The sequence below is a fragment of the Misgurnus anguillicaudatus genome, chromosome 22, assembly GCF_027580225.2.
Source record: "Misgurnus anguillicaudatus chromosome 22, ASM2758022v2, whole genome shotgun sequence".
Classification (NCBI taxonomy): Eukaryota; Metazoa; Chordata; class Actinopteri; order Cypriniformes; family Cobitidae; genus Misgurnus; species Misgurnus anguillicaudatus.
The window spans coordinates 37,762,020-37,782,338 of NC_073358.2; the positions used below are offsets into that span (position 1 = coordinate 37,762,020).

Sequence of the window (20,319 nt, forward strand, 5' to 3'; positions counted from 1 at the left end):
CACCGGATATATTCTCAAAATATTTTCTATTCTAATTATTAAAAGATTTCCAAATGATTTCATCACTCCAGTCTGTCCGTTTAAGGGCTTATTGCAACCGTAAACACCTACGTTTATCTTCAAATGGTGTCTTCGACGATGGTATACTATAAAAATGAAGGTCATCTATTTTGGCATTCCTATTTTGACACTCAACAGCACAACAAGACATAGTGAGTTATATTGTTCGTTTAACTCGTGTCTAATTCATTTCCACTGTTTTTCTGCCACCACATTGCGCGTGTGACGTAACTGTGACGTCGACTCGCAAAAGGTCTATATATTTGTTTTTTCTTATAAGAGAAAGTATATGTTGAAGTTACTGAACTTGTGTATTGAATATCTGGATCAATATGAGTTTGTGTGTTTACCCATTTGGACAATGTTTTCATCCTTCCTTGATGTTATGATCAATATAAATAAGCAATAATCAGAAAGACTTGAGGGAAATAATTGTGTTTTATTGCTTGTGATTGAGATCACTAAGTACAAAGTGAAAACCGAACTTGTATCATCTCTCTTACCCAGTCATTCTTTATCATACATAGACATTTCCTCAACCTTTGCATGTTACCTTATCCTTGTCTGTGCCTGGGAGGATTTTAAATCTGATTGTTTCAGATCTCATGGTCATTGTGAGCCTAAAGTCAAAAAGTCGAAAGTTGTTGCTGTTTTTGGCTGGTAATCAATCAAGGTTAAACTACTGTAACATCCGCTTCCGTGATCGATAAAGCCCTATGTATAGCTCCTGGTTTTGTGGATGTCCTCTGTCTCTTATATTTGATTTCCTAAATCACATTTTGGACAGGTATCATTAGCCTCAGTGTCGAAAATCAATATTTGAAGCGATTTCGTTTTGTGTGTTCACATTTTAACTTTGGTAGACTTCACTGAGCTCATTAATCTGTCAAGCTCAGGTGAACTCTGCCATTTTCATGCTATTAATTGTTTGTGGCACTCAGAATTTTAACTAGGTGAAATGTACAGACTGTACCATCAATTCACTAATATTACCCTAAGTGTATTTCTTATGGCTCTTCTGAGGTTACAGGATCTGAAAAACATAAAACATAATTTAATATTCCCTTTCAAAACCATGAACCTTGTGAACTGTCAAATCCAGTGACTAGATCTGGATCTCTTGCCATTTTAATGTGTAACATTCATTTAAAACACGATCACGTTCTTCACTTCATCCTTTTTACTCGCTTAATCTATTTTAACTATAGGCTAATAGGTTGAATCTGAACTTTGTGAGATTAACATAAACCATTAGCCCTGGGACGGCAACCAGGATTTGTGTTTGAGTGATCTTACGCCCAGATCATCAGATTTGCATGCCGTGACGCTTATTCATTAGTCCGATCTCTGTTTAGCTGAATAAAAACACACAAAAAGTGCTGTATAGTCGTGTGGGGCCAGCTTATTAAAGTACCATTATACTGAGCCACTGCTCTAATGAGAGAAATACAAAGGAAGGCCATCCTGATCTGTTGCTGAAATATTTAATATTAAATGCATTGTCAAAAACTGTACATTTTCTTTCACTGGGGTGGTACCCTTAAAGGTTCATTTTTCACAATATCATACCCTAAGCACCTATTGTGTGCCTTTAAGAAACAAATTTGCACCAGTTAAATGTTACTGGTACAAAACATTTCACTGTTCCTTTAAAGGTACAAAATTGCTCCTTAAAGAAAAACACCACCGTTTTGTAAACTTTTACTATGTTCTTACCCCAACTTAGACTAATTAATACATACCTATCTTTTTTCAATCCGTGCACTTAATCTTTGTACAGCGCGTTGTGAATGTGTTAGCATTTAGCCTAGCCCCATTCATTCCTTAGGATCCAAACAGGGATGAATTTAGAAGCCACCAAACACTTTCATGTTTTCTCTATTTAAAGACTCTTACATGAGTAGTTACACGAGTAAGTATGGTGGCACAAAATAAAACGTGGTGATTTTTAAAGTGGATAAAAATGTAACTATATTGTATGGCTTCTAAATTTATCCCTGTTTGGATTCTAAGGAATGAATGGGGCTAGGCTAAATGGACACGCTGTACAACGATTAATTGCACGCATTGAGAAAAGAGAGGAATGTATTAATTAGTCTAAGTTGAGGTAAGAACATAGTAAAATATTGAAAAACTTTGGTGTTTTACTTTAAGGAACAGTTGTATTATGTTTAGTATAGCTTTAAAGGTACAAAACGGAACCTAATGACAGAAAAGGTAAAGTTTTGTACCTTTTTGTTTTGTACCTTTTTGTCTTAGGCAGTGTACACATACACATGCCTACTGTATATATAAAATACAGCGAGAGAATAGAGATGCTCTCTCTGTGATTAGGGTGGTTAGGGTAGTGATCTGTGATGTTTTCACTGAGGTCCTCTTTTTTTAAATTGATAGTTCACATGAAAATTAAAATTCTATTGTCATTTATTCACTTTCATGTGTTGAACAAAAAAGACAAAATTTTGATAAATTATGGTATAAGCACACAGTAACCATTAGTATTTGTTTTTCCCATTATGAAAGTCAGTGGGTAAGGTCAATTTTTATTTTAGGGTGAACTGCTTAATTTCTTTGATTTGCTGATGTCCTCCTAGGACTTTTTCCCTCTTGGCTAAAAAATTCAGGAGGTTTTTCTCCTAGGGGGTTTTGCAACCCTCTTCTATACTTTACATTATTAATACGCTCGCTTGTAAAGTTTATTCATAGCCGCTGTATTTTGCTACTTATATTGTTTGTCGATTTTTCTGTTTTCCCCTACTTCTATTAATGTAAAGCTGCTTTGAGACAATTACCAATTGTGAAAAGCGCTATATAAATAAAATTGAATTGAATTAAATGTAATAATGGCAACAGCCTAGTGTGGTGCACTAGATGTCATTATCCAAAAGCCAGTGCATTTATGAGAATTCTTGACTGATGTACAGCACTAAAGCTTTTAAGTGTGCATGTATGTTGTGTAGGTGTTTTGTGAATTTTGATTGTTTTACAAAATGCTACATAAAAAAGAGTTAATTAGTTAGAACTGATGCTAGTCATAAAAAAATGTAAACATTTCACTACAACAACCATAAATTAAATGAAGTGCATCTGTACCTGCCACATGTTGTTCTCAGCTTTGCATAAAGAATCACATGGCTCCCCTTCCCAACTATTTTAAATTTCCAGAGGTCACGAGCAGTCTGGGGCCCGTGGCCTCACTCAGCGAAAAAATGTGGAAGTGTTGCCAATGTTAAAAGAGCTATAGTTTCATGTACGTGTGAGGAAGCCGCAGTCACATGCCGAATGCAAGACTGAGGTCTCTCGTATCAAACCTTTCTTGTATCAAACCTCCAGGCTGTCAGTGCTGTGAAGAGTCCCGGTGAGTGCCGAGAATTTATTAACACAATGATAATCTATGAAAGCAGTATGTCAGGAGTGGATAGACTTTTGCAATTCCCTGCATATTTATGATCTGTGCATCTTCCAAAATAACCATTTACCATTAACAAATTGTAAAATTAATTTCAGCGAGTGAATAAAACGTTATTTTAACATTAATTCAAAGTTACAGTCTGATTGTATAAATGCAGTTCTGACCATTGCTGATGTGCAATGGGTCAATTTAAGTTCATTGGTGTGTAAGTTTATCGTTAAATCTGTTTTTTTCTTCAGAACTCCACGACAATGCATACAGTATGTGTAGTATCTTTGCATTAACCCTCAGAAACAAAATATCTATACATTGAGGGCCGGTTTCCCGGACAGGGTTTAGGTTAAGCCATGACTAGTCCTTAGATATATGATGACACATTTTTTACAAACATACCTTACAAGAAAACAATACCGGTGTGCATCTTAAGACAAAACAATGCCACTGATATATATCAGGGCAAGATGTTTTTAAAATATGGCAGCTTAAACATGCATTTTAGTCTGGGATATGCCCCATCCTGGAAACCACCTGAAATTACAATAAATTAGGTCTACAAGTCAATTAAAAGTGCAGTTTTACTGAAAAAAAAGTATTTTATAAAAATAATACTAGTAGATATTCATCTCAATTCTCCAAATCTCCAGCGAAATGTGGACACTCATTTTGTACCTATTGTGCAGCTTAGTTTTAAATCCAGCAGACAGTGGTCAGCATCTTTTCGACAGTAGGGAGATGGACAAAAACTGTATGGGAGATGAGAGAAAGAAAGCACAGTGTAAAGATTTGACTGACAGCCGGAGGCAGTGGCTTTGTAAAAGATGAAATTGGTTGTGACTTAATGATTCTGTGGCTGTAGTTTAGTCTCAGTCATTATCATGATCGATGAGCTCTGAGAAGAGGGATGCTATCAGACACTGAAGTACATTACAATGCATATTTTAAAGAAAGATACAATATGTTGTGCCGTAGGTTATTATGTGTGTCAAACATTGCTCTATATGTGGAGCAAAACTTGACATTTCTACGTTTTCAGGTTTTAAACCACTGGAAAAAGTTGTTTCTTCTTGACTGCAATGAGAATAAATGAAGACTAAATAGAGTTCAACTGTTCTGTTTTGCAAATCGTTAACTTGAGAAAGACTAGCAATCTCACATGTATAACGTTGACTCATTTAAGTCCCAAAAGAGCAACCTTTGTGTCCATCGGGTGCAATCACATGCTTAATCTTCTGTGTTGTGTTGTGTTTGTGATCTATAGTAACCTCTCCTCGTCTCTGTTGCTCAATATTATAAATCAAAGACTCAACCAAAAAAACATGACTCAGCCCATAGACAGACTGCAGGCTGATACATCCGTGTTGTCGTGTTTCTCAGCATGCAAAGGTCATCAATTCTCACTTCTGCTTTCAGTTTAAATGAGATGAAGCTACATGCTATCATGTATAGCAATGTGTGGCTTCCGTGGCTCAATATGTGTCACAATAAGCTAAAGACAGAAGACAAAAGACAGACAGAGTGAAACAGTAAGGAAGATGGAGGAAGGCATTTCCCTGACCTCTTCCTGTGTGGACGGTTTTCATCATGAGAGCAAGGAGAACAATAATGAGGAAACGGTTGAATGTGTGTGGGGTGCCTGCGGCAAGAGGAATGATAGGATCCCTGGAGAATTGGGAAGCGGGATTATTATGATGGAGGAGACAGTGAGGAGAAAGCATAAAGAGGATGATGTTAAGACAGAATCTACGGTTGTTATAAATTTATAATGATGAACGGATGATGCAAATCTTTAAATAAAAGTATAAATGCAGATACTTAAAGAAATGCAATCAGTTTGTCCATTTAAAGGGATAGTTCACCCAAAAATGAAAAATTATGTCATTAATGACTCATCCCCATGTTGTTCCAAACCTGTAAGCCCTCTGTTCATCTTTGGAAAGTTTTAAGATGTTTTAGATTTAGTGCGATAGCTTTCTGACCATCTATTGAATATATATATGTTTGGTATACTGTCCATGTCCAGAAAGGTAATAAAAACATCATCAAAGTAGTCCATGTGACGTCAGTGGGTCAGTTAGAATGCGTTGAAGCATCGAAAATACATTTTAGTCCAAAAATAACAAAAATTACGACTTTATTCAGCATTGTGTTCTCTTCCGCATCTGTTGCGAATGCGCATGCACAGTGACGCTGCTGATGTACGACACTGCTGACGTGTTATCCTCATGCTGCGTTCAGACCAGCCGCGGTAGAGGCGTCAAGCGTGAGTGATATCAATGTTAAGTCAATGTAAAGATGTGTTGATGCACATCTGAAGGTCTTGCGGTGCGAATATGGCGTTAAGCGCGGCGCGGTAGATGCAATTCCGCCTCATTCACACGTCTAGTTCACGCAAATTGAGCGTTGTCTCGGGAAACGTGCAAGTTGAAAATTTTGAACTTTGGCGGGAAAACGCGCCGAGTTAACCAATCAGGAGCTTGCTCTAATAGTGACTTGATTACAGGAAGTGAGCGGAGTCACAGAAGCCCCTGAAATGACGCGAATTTCCGTATGAATGTCTCAATGACTAGAATTTCACTCGCGGCTTTCATTAGCAAAATTCAAACGGCAAACTAGATGCAGTTGACACGAATTTGACGCCTTAAACGCGGCTGGTGTGAACCCACAGTCCGACATGTTTGCAAAGTTTATTTTCAAGCTTACAGCGTGCGTCTCCCTCAGACTGTAAACGAAGCTCAGACGCAAAAAAAAAAGCTTGGGCGCACCAGATAACACGTCAGCAGTGTCGTACATCAGCAGCAGCTTTCTGGACATGGACAGTATACCGTACATAGATTTTCAATGGAGGGTCAGAAAGCTCTCGGACTAAATATAAAACATCTTAAACTGTGTTTCCAAAGATGAACGGAGGTCTTATGAGTTTGGAACGACATGAGGGTGAGTCATTAATGACATTATTTTCATTTTTGGGTGAACTAACCCTTTAAGGCTACTATAGAAATATGGCAGAGCGAAATGGCGACTTCCATGTGAGGGGACCCGCAGTGTATGTAGATAAAAACCTCTAAGTTCTAAGATAATAAAAAATACAGTTCATTTTGTAAGGTCTTTATACACCACTGATAATATAGTTATGTATATTATATTGCATTTCTGTCAAGAAGATCCTTCTAAAAGTTACACAATGCACCTTTAAGGATTACTTGTCACAACAAAAATGGTTTCCTGCTGGTTCTGCAGTCATTCATCTATTAAGATGTGTAATTCCCAGCAGAATTCCATATAAATGATTCATTACCTGTAATGAATGGATTCGTTTTCCCCCCACACTAAGCCATTCCCCCAGACTATGATACAATGTTTAGATTAACCTCATGTGCCAGTTGATAAAATTACAGTCCTGGAGCCTCTAAGCAACCCCCCCCCCCACACACACACACACACATCTTTATGTTTGTTTTGTTGTTTACCTTGTGGCTTGTCTATCCCTGCGCAGGCGTGCCGAGATTTCCTGGACCTGGCAGAGAGCCACAGTCGCAGATGGCAGCGTGTACTTCAACATGAGCGAGAACAGCGCACCCACCTGGAGGAGACCATTGAGCAGCTAGCCAAGCAGCACAACAGCCTGGAACGAGCGTGGAGAGAGGCTCCCGCACACGCCGTTAACACGCCCGACACACCCACCACCGACACAGGTGAGATAATGAAGCTGGGCCACCCTTAATGACATCATCATTATTGATGATTTGACAGTACTGGCATCACTTGTGCATTTTAAACCATCATGACTGTTGTTATGTATGAGCAGGAGTGAGTGAAAGGCAGCGGAAAGAGGAGGCGAGTGATGATGAGGATACAGAGTATTTTGACGCCATGGAGGACTCACCTGCCTTTATCACAGTGACTGCCACAGACCCCTCCCAACACAGGTCAGCTCACATGGAGCATATTTTCAAAAAAAGTGGAGTGTCCCTTTAAAATAAAAATTGAAAGATTTTTTTCATTAAACATAATTTTATTTCGTATAATTTTCACTTACATAAAGCTACCCTATGCATTTTTTATGATAAATTTATTAGAAAATATTTTACTTTTTAATGATATTTTACGTTTTTCTTGATACAGTGTTGTTACGAATAGATTGAGGAATACTAAAACGGAGGTTTATTTTCAAAAAAATTTATAAAGGTTGGTGGATGATCCCGGGTCACTGTATGTGTTTAAGTGTTAAAACTGTATACTGGTATGTTTCCTAACTCATAAACTTGTATGTTTATGACAATGTGTAGTTAAAAATATACATTCACAAAATAATTTTGTATATACATTTTTATGTAAGCAACAGCATTAAATCCTTTTACAGATGATGTTATGGTTATTGTTACACTCTAAAAATGGCTGGGTTATTTTTAACCCATAATGGGTAAATATTGGATAGAAGTTATACATGCTGGTTAAAAATGACCCAATGTTGGGTTGTTGACTATAAAAAAAATCCTGAAGAAATTACAGTATTACTGGCAGCTGGTTGCCAGTCATTTACTGTAGATTTAAATTTATGTTATTTACTGGCAACAGTTTTTTCAATGCAAAGCATTCTGGAGAACAAAATCTAAAGAAAAAAACAGAAAATGGTTCATGAGGATTTGTAATGTTTCATTTAACTTTGAACAAACTGTTGCCAGTAAATAACAATTAAATCTACAGTAAGTTACTGGCAACCAGCTGCATAATGCAACCATGGGATATAATAACCCAGCAGTTGAGTTAAAACAACCCAGCATTGGGTCGATTTAAACCCAGCATTGTGTTCTGTTCAATATTTACCCAACATGTCTTAAACATAATCCAGCCATTTTAAGATTATAGTATGTAGTTTCAGGATGATCAGAATCCAAAGGAAATTGTACATTATTGCAATATCTCACAGTAGCTGTGCGGTGATCAAAATGAATTAGGGCAAAATTTCATTGTCGTTGTTAAACTGCTCTTGTTTATTGGTTAAGAGCACGCTTCACTAGCATCTGCAGGTACCGTTTTGTTTATTTTTCTGCATCATGCTTCATGCATCCTTCTCTTTTTCTTGTTGGTGCAGACGTTCTCAGAGTAATCTCAGTGGTGCTAGTGGAGGACCCAGTGAATGGAACCAGGAGGACAATGTGAGTTCTTATACATAAAACAAAAGCTTAAAACGAGGTCACATACAACATTCTGAGAACCACATTGACAGTCTAGGACAAGAGTAGGCAACGTCGGTCCTGGAGTGCCGATGTCCTGCAGAATTTAGCTCCAGCTCTCATCAAGCACACCTGAACAACCAATCAAAGTCTAAATAGTCACCTGAAAACCAAAGGTAGGCGAGATTTCATTAGGGTTGGAGCTAAAATCTGCAGGACATCGGCACTCCAGGACCCACGTTGCCTACTCTTGGTCTAGGATATGGGTCATTCTACAAAAAAGGTGGAAATGCTTGTCCCTTGCTTTTGCAGACCCCTTAATCATTTAATTTGACCCAATAATCCCATAATGATATATATTTAATAAATATAGACTGTCCTTAAAATGATGAGAGATTTCTTTTTTTCCCTTTTTTAAACTTTTTTTAAAATGTCTGGTCCTGAAAATTGCCCTGTCCCTTTGATCATACATGGAAGTTGAACTGTGTACTTATTATTTAAAACCATGTTTTTAATAAAACAAATCTAATTTACATGTACATTTAACCCTGTATGAATTTACTACAACACTGAAATGGTAAAAATACACTATTAATATGAATAATATCAAATAAATATTTGTCCCGCAAATTTATGTCATTGGTGTTATCCTACCCAAAGCACTTTTATTTTGAAACAATGCATTAGCTCTTTGAAGTTTTTCATGGGTCAAGAGGTCAGTGAAAGAAGCGCAGTGGAGGAAGGCAAAAGGTTTTTGAGATGTCTTACCTTATTTGTCTAAAATATCATAATATATCTAAGAATTTTGAGATAAGATTTTTTGGATGTCATCATTAGTGTTACTCTTTTTTTATAGACCCCTTCACGGTTCACGTCACAGGCTGTTCCCACTGCGCATGTCGGGGTCAGAAAAGTCATTACAGCTGATTGAGTTGCGTATTATTCGGTATCGTCAAAAATGCCTACTTACGTCGTGGGCTGTGAAAATCGCACGAGGTCTTCCGTTAAGTTTTCGCGATTCATGCAGAATCTCAAAAACAAAAAAATACAACATCTGCGTCTGCAAGCAATTAACGTGCAGACTGGAACAATGCAAAGATCAAAGAGGCTTGTGTTTGTAGTGCTCACTTCATTTGAGGTAAGTCATCATTTTTCAGCACTGTTAGATTAAATTATAAAGCCTAAATGGTATGAACAGTTCGACCCCGTGCTGCGCGCGCACCCGATAATCATTCAATGTTTACAAACCTTGAAGGGGTCTATAGCTGGGAGTGTTAAGATCTTTACATAAAAATACATTATACTGAATAACTATGTGATTGTTACATCTCTGATGAAATAGCACATGGCTAATGGCAGCCATTTTGTTAAAATGTTAATTTTTTCTGTAAATTGTCATTGGTGTTACCATCATTGGTGTTACCGTCATTAGTGTTACTTCTCTAATGAGTACTTCACTATTCCTTTAACTGACCAACATAAAAGCATAAAAACAAAACAAGATGGAATTTTTTTTGAAAGTTTATAAGTTTTATCATATTCACTATCTATTATTATATTCTAATTTTGTCATTGGTATTACATTGTGTCATTGGTCTTACATTGTGTCATTGGTGTTAAACCAAGTTTTGGTGTTATGAATGTATTTTCTTGTACTTTCTAGAAATATTTTGTTGTTGATATGGGATGTAAGACATTGTTGATATTTCAGTCTTTGCATCAAAGCCTTTTTGCTTGAATATTTTTTTTGTTGGTTTTAAAGAAAAAGGTCAAAGTGAGAATCAAATAATTTCATACAGTGCTGGGTAAAGATGAAGAATTTAATTAAACAAATATTAATAACTAGATGAGGTTAAAGTTTGTGAACAAACTTTATGTTGGCTTGAGAAAGCCTAGTCTGAGAGTAATAGATGGAGCTGCAGTTGGGGCAGTTAAGTTAGTTGGGGGAGATGGGTTAGTTGGGGCAGAATTGGGCAGTTGGGGCAGAATGGGGCAGAATGGGGCAGATGAGGCAGTTGGGGCATTTGAGGCATTTAGGGCAGTTTGGGCAGAATGGGGCATTTAGGGCAGATGGGGCATTTAGGGCAGAATGGGGCAGATGAGGCAGTTGGGGCCTTTGAGGCATTTAGGGCAGGTTGGGCAGAATAGGGCAGATGGGCCATTTAGGGCAGATGGGGCATTTAGGGCAGTTGGGGTATTTAGGGCAGTTGGGGCAGTTAGGGCATTTGGGCCAGAATGGGGCAGATGAGGCCTTTGGGGCATTTGCGGCATTTAGGGCAGTTGGGGCATTTAGGGCAGTTAGGGCATTTAGGGCAGAATGGGGCATTTAGGGAAGATGGGGCATTTAGGGCAGATGGGGCAGAATGGGGCAGTTGAGGCAGAATTGGGTAGTTGGGGCAGATGGGGCAGATGGGGCATTTAGGGCAGTTGGGGCAGAATTGGGTGTTTGGGGCAGATGGGGCAGATGGGGCATTTAGGGCAGATGAGGCATTTGGAGCAGAATTGGCCAGTGGGGGCAAATGGGGCAAAATGGGGCGGTTGGGGCATTTGAGGCATTTGGGGCAGAATGGGGCATTTAGGGCAGTTGGGACATATTTGTGTGTTTTTGTGTGAGTATGATTGGGTGTGTAATATTGTGTTTGTGGGTGTAATTTTGTGGTTGTGTGTCTGTGTGTGTGTAGTTGTGTGTGTGTGTGTGTGTGTGTGTGTGTGTGTGTGTGTGTCTGTGTGTGTGTGTGTCTGTGTTTTTGTGACAGTATGTTATAAATAATTTTGTGTTTGTGTGTGTAGTTGTGTGTCTGTGTGTAGTTGTGTGTCTGTGTGTAGTTGTATGTGGTTGTGTGTCTGTGTGGTTGTGTGTCTGTGTGTGTGTGTGTGTGTATGTGTGTAGTTGTGTTTGTCTGTGCTATTGAGTGAGTTTTGTGAGACAGAGATAGACTGAGAGAGGTTGAGAGATGATGTAATGTATTTGTATGAATGAGAGTTGACAGTTAGAATTTGAAAATAAACACTCAGCCTAAACATTCTATGAATGTAAGTCTATGGGACTTTTTTGGGATGTTTGATCGGACGGTTTAGGAGAACCGTAAGTCCGATCCCTTAGAAAAGATATAGCAACTCAAGTCAGATCAGACTGAAGGTCTGTGCAAAGTTTGGTGGCTGTAGCTTGAAAGCTCTAGGAGGAGTTAGAGTTAGAAATTTTAGTCTCAGAAGAAAAAGAAGAACTAGATATTTATGTTGGCTTGAGAAAGCCAACATACTGTTGTTGCACTTAAACTTATTATTATTCTTTTTCTTCTGAGACTAAAATTTCTAACTCCTACTCCTCCTAGAGCTTTTAAGCTACACACACCAAACTTTGTACAGACCTTCAGTCTGATCTGACTTGAGTTGCTATATCTTTTCTAAGCGATCGGACTTACGGTTCTCCTAAACCGTCCGATCAAACATCCCAAAAAAGTCCCATAGACTTTCATTCATAGAATGTTTAGGCTGAGTGTTTATTTTCAAATTCTAACTGTCGACTCACATTCATACAAATACATTACATCATCTCTCAACCTCTCTCAGTCTATCTCTGTCTCACAAAACTCACTCAATAGCACAGACAAACACAACTACACACATACATACACACAGACACACAACCACACAGACACGCAACTACACACAACTACACACAGACACACAACTACACACAGACACACAATTACACCACACAAACACAAAATTATATATAACATACTGTCACAAAAACAGACATGCACACACACACACACACACACACACACACACACACACACACACAGACACACACACACACACACACACACACACACACACACACACACACACACACACACACACACACACACAGACACAATCACACACAGACACACAACTACACACAGAGACACAACTACACACAGACACAAAACTACACACACAAACATCTATCTGCCCTAAATGCCCCAACTGCCCTAAATGCCCCATCTGCCCTAAATGCCCCATCTGCCCTAAATGCCCCAACTGCCCCATTCTGCCCAAACTGCCCTAAATGCCCCAACTGCCCTAAATGCCTCAAATGCCCCAACTGCCCCATTCTGCCCCAACTGCCCTAAATGCCCCATCTGACCTAAATGCCCCAACTGCCCCATTCTGCCCTAAATGCCCCAACTGCCCTAAATGCCTCAAATGCCCCAACTGCCTCATCTGCCCCATTCTGCCCCAACTGCCCTAAATGCCCCATCTGACCTAAATGCCCCAACTGCCCCATTCTGCCCTAAATGCCCCAACTGCCCTAAATGCCTCAAATGCCCCAACTGCCTCATCTGCCCCATTCTGCCCCAACTGCCCTAAATGCCCCAACTGCTCTAAATGCCCCAACTGCCCTAAATGCCCCATCTGCCCCAAGTGCCCCGTCTGCCCCAATTATCCAATTCTGCCCCAAATGCCCCAACTACCCTAAATGCCCCATCTGCCCCATTCTGCCCCAACTGCCCAATTCTGCCCCAACTAACCCATCTGCCCCAACTAACTTAACTGCCCCAACTGCAGCTCCAGCTATTACTCTCAGACTAGGCTTTCTCAAGCCAACATAAAGTTTGTTCACAAACTTTAACCTCATCTAGTAAAGTTTGAGGACAAACTTTATGTTGGCTTGAAAAAGCGTAGCTTGAACGTTTAAAACAGTTTGACAGAAGTTAATTTAGTAGGCTATCTTGTTGCAGTATGAAGGTAGCATGATTTAGCATGATTTAGCATGATGCTAACATGAGAAGCATGAAGCTAGCATGAAGCTAACATGATTAGCATGAAGCTAGCATGATTAGCATGAAGCTAGCATGATGTTAGCATGATTAGCATGAAGCTAGAATGATGCTAGCATGATTAGCATTAAGTTAGCATGATGCTAACACGATTAGCATGATGTTAACATGATTAGCATGAAGCTAGCATGATGTTAGCATGATTAGCATGAAGCTAGCATGATGTTAGCATGATTAGCATGAAGCTAGAATGATGCTAGCATGATTAGCATGAATTAGCATGATGCTAGCATGAATTAGCATGATGTTAACATGATTTTAGCATGAAGCTAGCATGATTTTAGCATGAAGCTAGCATGATGCTAGCATGATTAGCATGAAGCTAGCATGATGTTAGCATGATTAGCATGAAGCTAGCATGATGTTAGCATGATTAGCATGAAGCTAGCATGATGTTAGCATGATTAGCATGAAGCTAGCATGATGCTAACAAGATTATCATGAAGCTAGCATGAAGCTAACATGATTAGCATGAAGCTAACATGAAGTTAACATGATTTTAACATGATTAGCATGAAGTTAGCATGATGCTAGCATGATTAGCATGAAGATAGCATGATTTTAGCATGAAGCTAGCATGATTAACATGATGCTAGCATGATTAGCATTAAGCTAGCATGAGGCTAGCATGATTAGCATGAAGTTAGCATGAAGCTCGCATGATTAGCATGAAGCTAGCATGATTTAACGTGAAGCTAACATGATTAGCATAAAGCTAGCACTATTTAGCGTGCAGCTAACAAGATTTAACATGAAGTTAACATGATTTAGTATGAAGTTAGCAAGATTTATTATGAAATTAGCATAAAGCTAGCAGGAAACTAGCATGCAGCTAGTATGACTTAGCATGGAGCTAGCATGAAGCTAACATGACCCAAAGACCCAACCCCCATGTCTCTATGATGTTCAGATCCAGAGATATAAGGCTTTGTTTATTATGTTGCTAGGGTGTTCATATTTGGTTTCTAGGGGCGTGGCTTAATACCTCAATAAGAATCCTAAGAGACTGATTGGATGCCTGAGTAAAATGAGCCCACCCCCATGTCTCTATGACACTGTGGTGCAAAGATATCCATCTGGGCTTTTTATAATGGTAGTCTATGGGAGATGTTGCTAGGGTACCCAAAATTGTTGCTAGGGGCGTGGCTTAATAGCTCTGGGGCGATCCTAAGAGACTGATTGGATGCTTGAGTAAAATGAGCCCACCCCCATGTCTCTACGACACTCTAAAGTGAAGATATTCCATCTGGGGTGCTTTATTCCCTTTTATGGGCATGTTTCCTGCCCCATTATAAGTCAATGGGAAATTTTGGGGGCCTCTTACACCCCAGGGGTACAGCTGACACCCCATTGTGATGTATGTTCTTACAGAGCCTGTCAGCCTCCTTAAATGTGGTAAGCCACAAGTTTCTACAAGTTTCTCACTCGCAGCTATGACCCGTCAAAGTTTGTCTCAATGTTAAGTCAATGGAAATTTTGGGGTGTTCGAGCCCCCCGTTTAGGAATTTGGAAGGTCCCATCAGTTAGAAAAGATATAGCAACTCGAGTCAGATCAGACCGAAGGTCTGTCCAAAGTTTGATGGCTGTAGCTTGAAAGCTCTAGGACGAGTTAGAGTTAGAAATTTTAGTCTCAGAAGAAAAAGAATAATAATAACTAGATGAGGTTAAAGTTTGTGAACAAACTTTATGTTGGCTTGAGAAAGCCTAGTCTGAGAGTAATAGATGGAGCTGCAGTTGGGGCAGTTAAGTTAGTTGGGGCAGATGGGTTAGTTGGGGCAGAATTGGGCAGTTGGGGCAAAATGGGGCAGATGGGGCATTAGTGGCAGATGGGGCATTTAGGGTAGTTGGGGCATTTGGGGCAGAATTGGATAATTGGGGCATTTAGGGCAGTTGGGGCATTTAGAGCAGTTGGGGCATTTAGGGCAGTTGGGGCAGAATGGGGCAGATGAGGCAGTTGGGGCATTTGAGGCATTTAGGGCAGTTGGGGCATTTAGGGCAGTTTGGGCAGAATGGGGCAGATGAGGCATTTAGGGCATTTGGGGCAGATGAGGCATTTGGGGCAGAATTGGGTAGTTGGGGCAGACGGGGCATTTGGGGCAGATGGGGCATTTAGGGCAGTTGGGGCAGAATTGGGTGTTTGGGGCAAATGGGGCATTTAGGGTAGTTGGGGCATTTGGGGCAGAATTGAGTAGTTGGGGCATTTGGGGTAGATCGGGCATTTAGGGCAGTTTGGGCAGAATGGGGCAGATGAGGCATTTGGGGCAGAATGGGGCAGATGAGGCATTTGGGGCAGAATGGGGCAGTTGGGGCAGATGAGGCATTTGGGGCAGATGAGGCATTTGGAGCAGAATTGGCCAGTTGGGGCAAATGGGGCAAAATGGGGTGGTTGGGGCAGATGAGGCATTTGGGGCAGAATGGGGCATTTAGGGCAGTTGGGATATTTATGTTTGTGTTTGTGTGAGTATGATTGGGTGTGTAATATTGTGTTTGTGTGTAATATTGTGTTTGTGTGTGTAATTTTGTGGTTGTGTGTGTAATTTTGTGGTTGTGTGTGGTTGTGTGTCTGTGCGTGTCTGTCTGTCTGTGTGTGTGTGTGTGTCTGTGTTTTTGTGACAGTATGTTATATATAACTTTGTGTTGTGTGTCTGTGTGTGTGTGTGTGTGTGTGTGTGTGTGTGTGTGTGTGTGTGTGTGTGTGTGTGAGTCTCTGTTTTTGTGACAGTATGTTATATATAATTTTGTGTTTGTGTCTGTAATTGTGTGTCTGTGTGTAGTTGTGTGTCTATGTCTATTTGTGTGTGGTTGTGTGTCTGTGTGTGGTTGTGTGTGTGTGTGTGTGTGTGTGTGTGTGTGTGTGTGTGTGTGCATGTCTGTGTTTTTGTGACAGTATGTTATATATAATTTTGTGTTTGTGTGTGTATTTGTGTGTGTGTCTGTGTGTAGTTGTGTGTCTGTGTGTAGTTGTGTGTGTCTGTGTGTGTGTGTGTAGTTGAGTTTGTCTGTGCTATTGAGTGAGTTTTGTGAGACAGAGATAGACTGAGAGAGGTTGAGAGATGATGTAATGTATTTGTATGAGTGAGAGTTGACAGTTAGAATTTGAAAATAAACACTCAGCCTAAACATTCTATGAATGTAAGTCTATGGGACTTTTTTGGGACGTTTGATCGGACGGTTTAGGAGAACCGTAAGTCCGATCGCTTAGAAAAGATATAGCAACTCAAGTCAGATCAGACTGAAGGTCTGTACAAAGTTTGGTGTGTGTAGCTTAAAAGCTCTAGGAGGAGTAGGAGTTAGAAATTTTAGTCTCAGAAGAAAAAGAATAATAATAAGTTTAAGTGCAACAACAGTATGTTGGCTTTCTCAAGCCAACATAACTAGATGAGGTTAAAGTTTGTGAACAAACTTTATGTTGGCTTGAGAAAGCCTAGTCTGAGAGTAATAGATGGAGCTGCAGTTGGGGCAGATGGGTTAGTTGGGGCAGTTAGGGCATTGTGGGACAGATTTGGGCAGTTGAGGCAGATGGGGCATTTAGGGTAGTTGGGGCATTTGGGGCAGAATTGGGCAGTTGGGGCAGATGGGGCATTTAGGGCAGTTGGGGCATTGAGAGCAGATGGGGCATTTTGGGGCAGATGGGGCATTTTGGGGCAGTTGGGGCACTTAGGGCAGTTGGGGCATTTAGGGCAGTTGGGGCAGAATTGGGTGTTTGGGGCAGACGGGGCATTTTTGGGCAGATGGGGCATTTGGGACAAAATTGGGCATTTGGGGCAGAATGGGGCAGATTTGGGCAGTTGGGGCAGAATGGGGCAGATGGGGCATTTAGGCGAGTTACGGCATTTGGGGCAGTTGGGGCAGATGGGGCATTTAGGGCAGATGGGGCATTTAGAGCAGTTGGGGCATTTAGGGCAGTTGGGGCATTTAGGGCAGTTGGGGCATTTAGGGCAGTTGGGGCAGAATTGGGTGTTTGGGGCAGACGGGGCATTTTGGGGCAGATGGGGCATTTGGGGCAGATTTGGGCAGTTAGGGCAGATTTGGGCAGTTGTGGCAGATGGGGCATTTAGGCGAGTTAGGGCATTTGGGGCAGAATTGGGCAGTTGGGGCATTTAGGGCAGTTGGGGCATTTCAGTCAGATGGGGCATTTAGGGCAGTGTGGGCATTTAGTTTAATTGGGGCATTTCGGGCAGAATTGGGTTGTTTGGGGCAGACGGGGCATTTTGGGGCAGAATTGGGCAGTTGGGGCAGAATGGGGCATTTAGGGTAGTTAGGGCATTTGGAGCAGAATTGGGCAGTTGGGGAATAATGGGGCATATGGGGCATTTAGGGCAGATGGGGTATTTTGGGCAGTTGGGGCATTTTGGGCATGTGGGGCATTTTGGGCCTTTTGGGGATATTTGGGCAGTTGGGGCAGAATTGGGTGTTTGGGGCAGACGGGGCATTTTAGACCCAACCCCCATGTCTCTATGATGTTCAGATTCAGAGATATAAGGCTTTGTTTATTATGTTGCTAGGGTGTTCATATTTGGTTGCTAGGGGCGTGGCTTAATACCTCAATAAGAATCCTAAGAGACTGATTGGATGCCAGAGTAAAATGAGCCCACCCCCATGTCTCTACAACACTCTAAAGTGAAGATATTCCATCTGGGACGCTTTTATTCCCTTTTATGGGCATGTTTCCTGCCCCATTATAAGTCAATGGGAAAATTTGGGGGCCTCTTACACCCCAGGGGTACAGGTTACACCCCATTGTGAGGTATGTTCTTACAGAGCCTGTCAGCCTCCTTAAATGTGTTAAGCCACAAGTTTCTACACGTTTCTCACTCGCAGCTATGACCCGTCAAAGTTTGTCTCAATGTTAAGTCAATGGAAATTTTGGGGTGTTTGAGCGCCCCGTTTAGGAATTCGGAAGGTCCCATCAGTTAGAAAAGATATAGCAACTCAAGTCAGATCAGACTGAAGGTCTGTGCAAAGTTTGGTGGCTGTAGCTCAAAAGCTCTAGGAGGAGTTAGAGTTAGAAATTTTAGTCTCAGAAGAAAAAGAATAATAATAAGTTTAAGTGCAACAACAGTATGTTGGCTTTCTCAAGCCAACATAACTAGATATTAAAGTTTGAAGACAAACTTTATGTTGGCTTGAAAAAGCGTAGCTTGAACGTTTAAAACGGTTTGACAGAAGTTTAGTTTAGTATGCTATCTGGCTGGTAGAATGTTTAAGTATGAAGGTAGCATGATTTAGCATGATGCTAACATGATAAGCATGAAGCTAGCATGATGCTAGCATGATTAGCATGATGCTAGCATGACTAGCATGATTAGCATGAAGCTAGCATGAAGCTAGCATGATTAGCATGAAGCTAGCATGAAGCTAGCATGATTAGCATGAAGCTAGCATGATGTTTGCATGATTATCATGAAGCTAGCATGATGTTAGCATGATTAGCATGAAGCTACCATGATGCTAGCATGATTAGCATGAAGCTAGCATGATGCTAGCATGATTAGCATGATGTTAGCATGATTAGCATGAAGCTAGCATGATGATTAGCATGAAGCTAACATGATGCTAGCATGATTAGCATGAAGCTAGCATGATTAGCATGAAGCTAGCATGATGCTAGCATGATTAGCATGAAGCTAGCATGATGCTAGCATGATTAGCATGAAGCTAGCATGATTAGCATGAAGCTAGCATGATGCTAGCATAATTAACATGAAGCTAGCATGATGCTAGCATGATTAGCATGAAGCTAGCATGATGTTAGCATAATTAGCATGAAGCTAGCATGATGCTAGCATGATTAGCATGCAGCTAACATGATTCTAGCATGATTAGCATGAAGCTAACATGATTCTAGCATGATTAGCATGAAGCTAGGATGATTCTAACATGATTAGCATGAAGCTATCATGATTCTAGCATGATTAGCATGAAGCTACCATGATGTTAGCATGATTAGCATGAAGCTAGCATGATGCTAGCATGATTATCATGAAGCTAGCATGAGGCTAGCATGATTAGCATGAAGTAAACATGAGGTTAGCATGATTAGCGTGAAGCTTACATGATTTAACGTGAAGTTAGCATGATTAGCATGAAGCTAACACCATTTAGCGTGAAGCTAACAAGATTTAACATGAAGCTAACATGATTTAGCATGAAGTTAGCAAGATATATTATGAAATTAGCATAAAGCTAGCATGAAACTAGCATGAAGCTAGTATGACTTAGCATGAAGCTAGCATGAAGCTAACATGACCCAAAGACCCAACCCCCATGTCTCTATGATGTTCAGATCCAGAGATATAAGGCTTTGTTTGTTATGTTGCTAGGGTGCTCATATTTGGTTGCTAGGGGCGTGGCTTAATACCTCAATAAGAATTCGATTAAGACTGATTGGATGCCTGAGTAAAATGAGCCCACCCTTATGTCTCAATGACACTCTTGTGTAAAGATATCCATTTGGGCTTTTTATAATGGTAGTCTATGGGAGATGTTGCTAGGGTACCCAAAATTGTTGCTAGGGGCGTGGCTTAATAGCTCTGGGGTGATCCTAAGAGACTGATTGGATGACTGAGTAAAATGAGCCCACCCCCATGTCTCTACGACACTCTAAAGTGTAGATATTCCATCTGGGAAGTTTTTATTCCCTTATATGGGCATGTTTCCTGCCCCATTATAAGTCAATGGGAAATTTTGGGGGCCTCTTACACCCCAGGGGTACAGCTTACACCCCATTGTGATGTATGTTCTTACAGAGCCTGTCAGCCTCCTTAAATGTGGTAAGCCACAAGTTTCTTCAAGTTTCTCACTCACAGCTATGACCCGTCAAAGTTTGTTTCCATGTTAAGTC

General features: G+C 40.5%; 1 protein-coding gene across 3 annotated transcripts in view; it reads left to right on the plus strand.

Moving 5' to 3' along the window:
- Window positions 1–20,319, plus strand: part of osbp2b (oxysterol binding protein 2b) — a 115,255-nt gene that overhangs the window by 54,587 nt on the left and 40,349 nt on the right. For all 3 annotated transcript variants that reach the window (XM_055199040.2, XM_055199041.2, XM_055199042.2), the window contains 3 exons: window positions 6,966–7,164; window positions 7,278–7,398; window positions 8,565–8,628. In XM_055199040.2, the coding sequence (XP_055055015.1) occupies window positions 6,966–7,164; window positions 7,278–7,398; window positions 8,565–8,628 (384 nt within the window). The remainder of the gene's footprint in view (window positions 1–6,965; window positions 7,165–7,277; window positions 7,399–8,564; window positions 8,629–20,319) is intronic.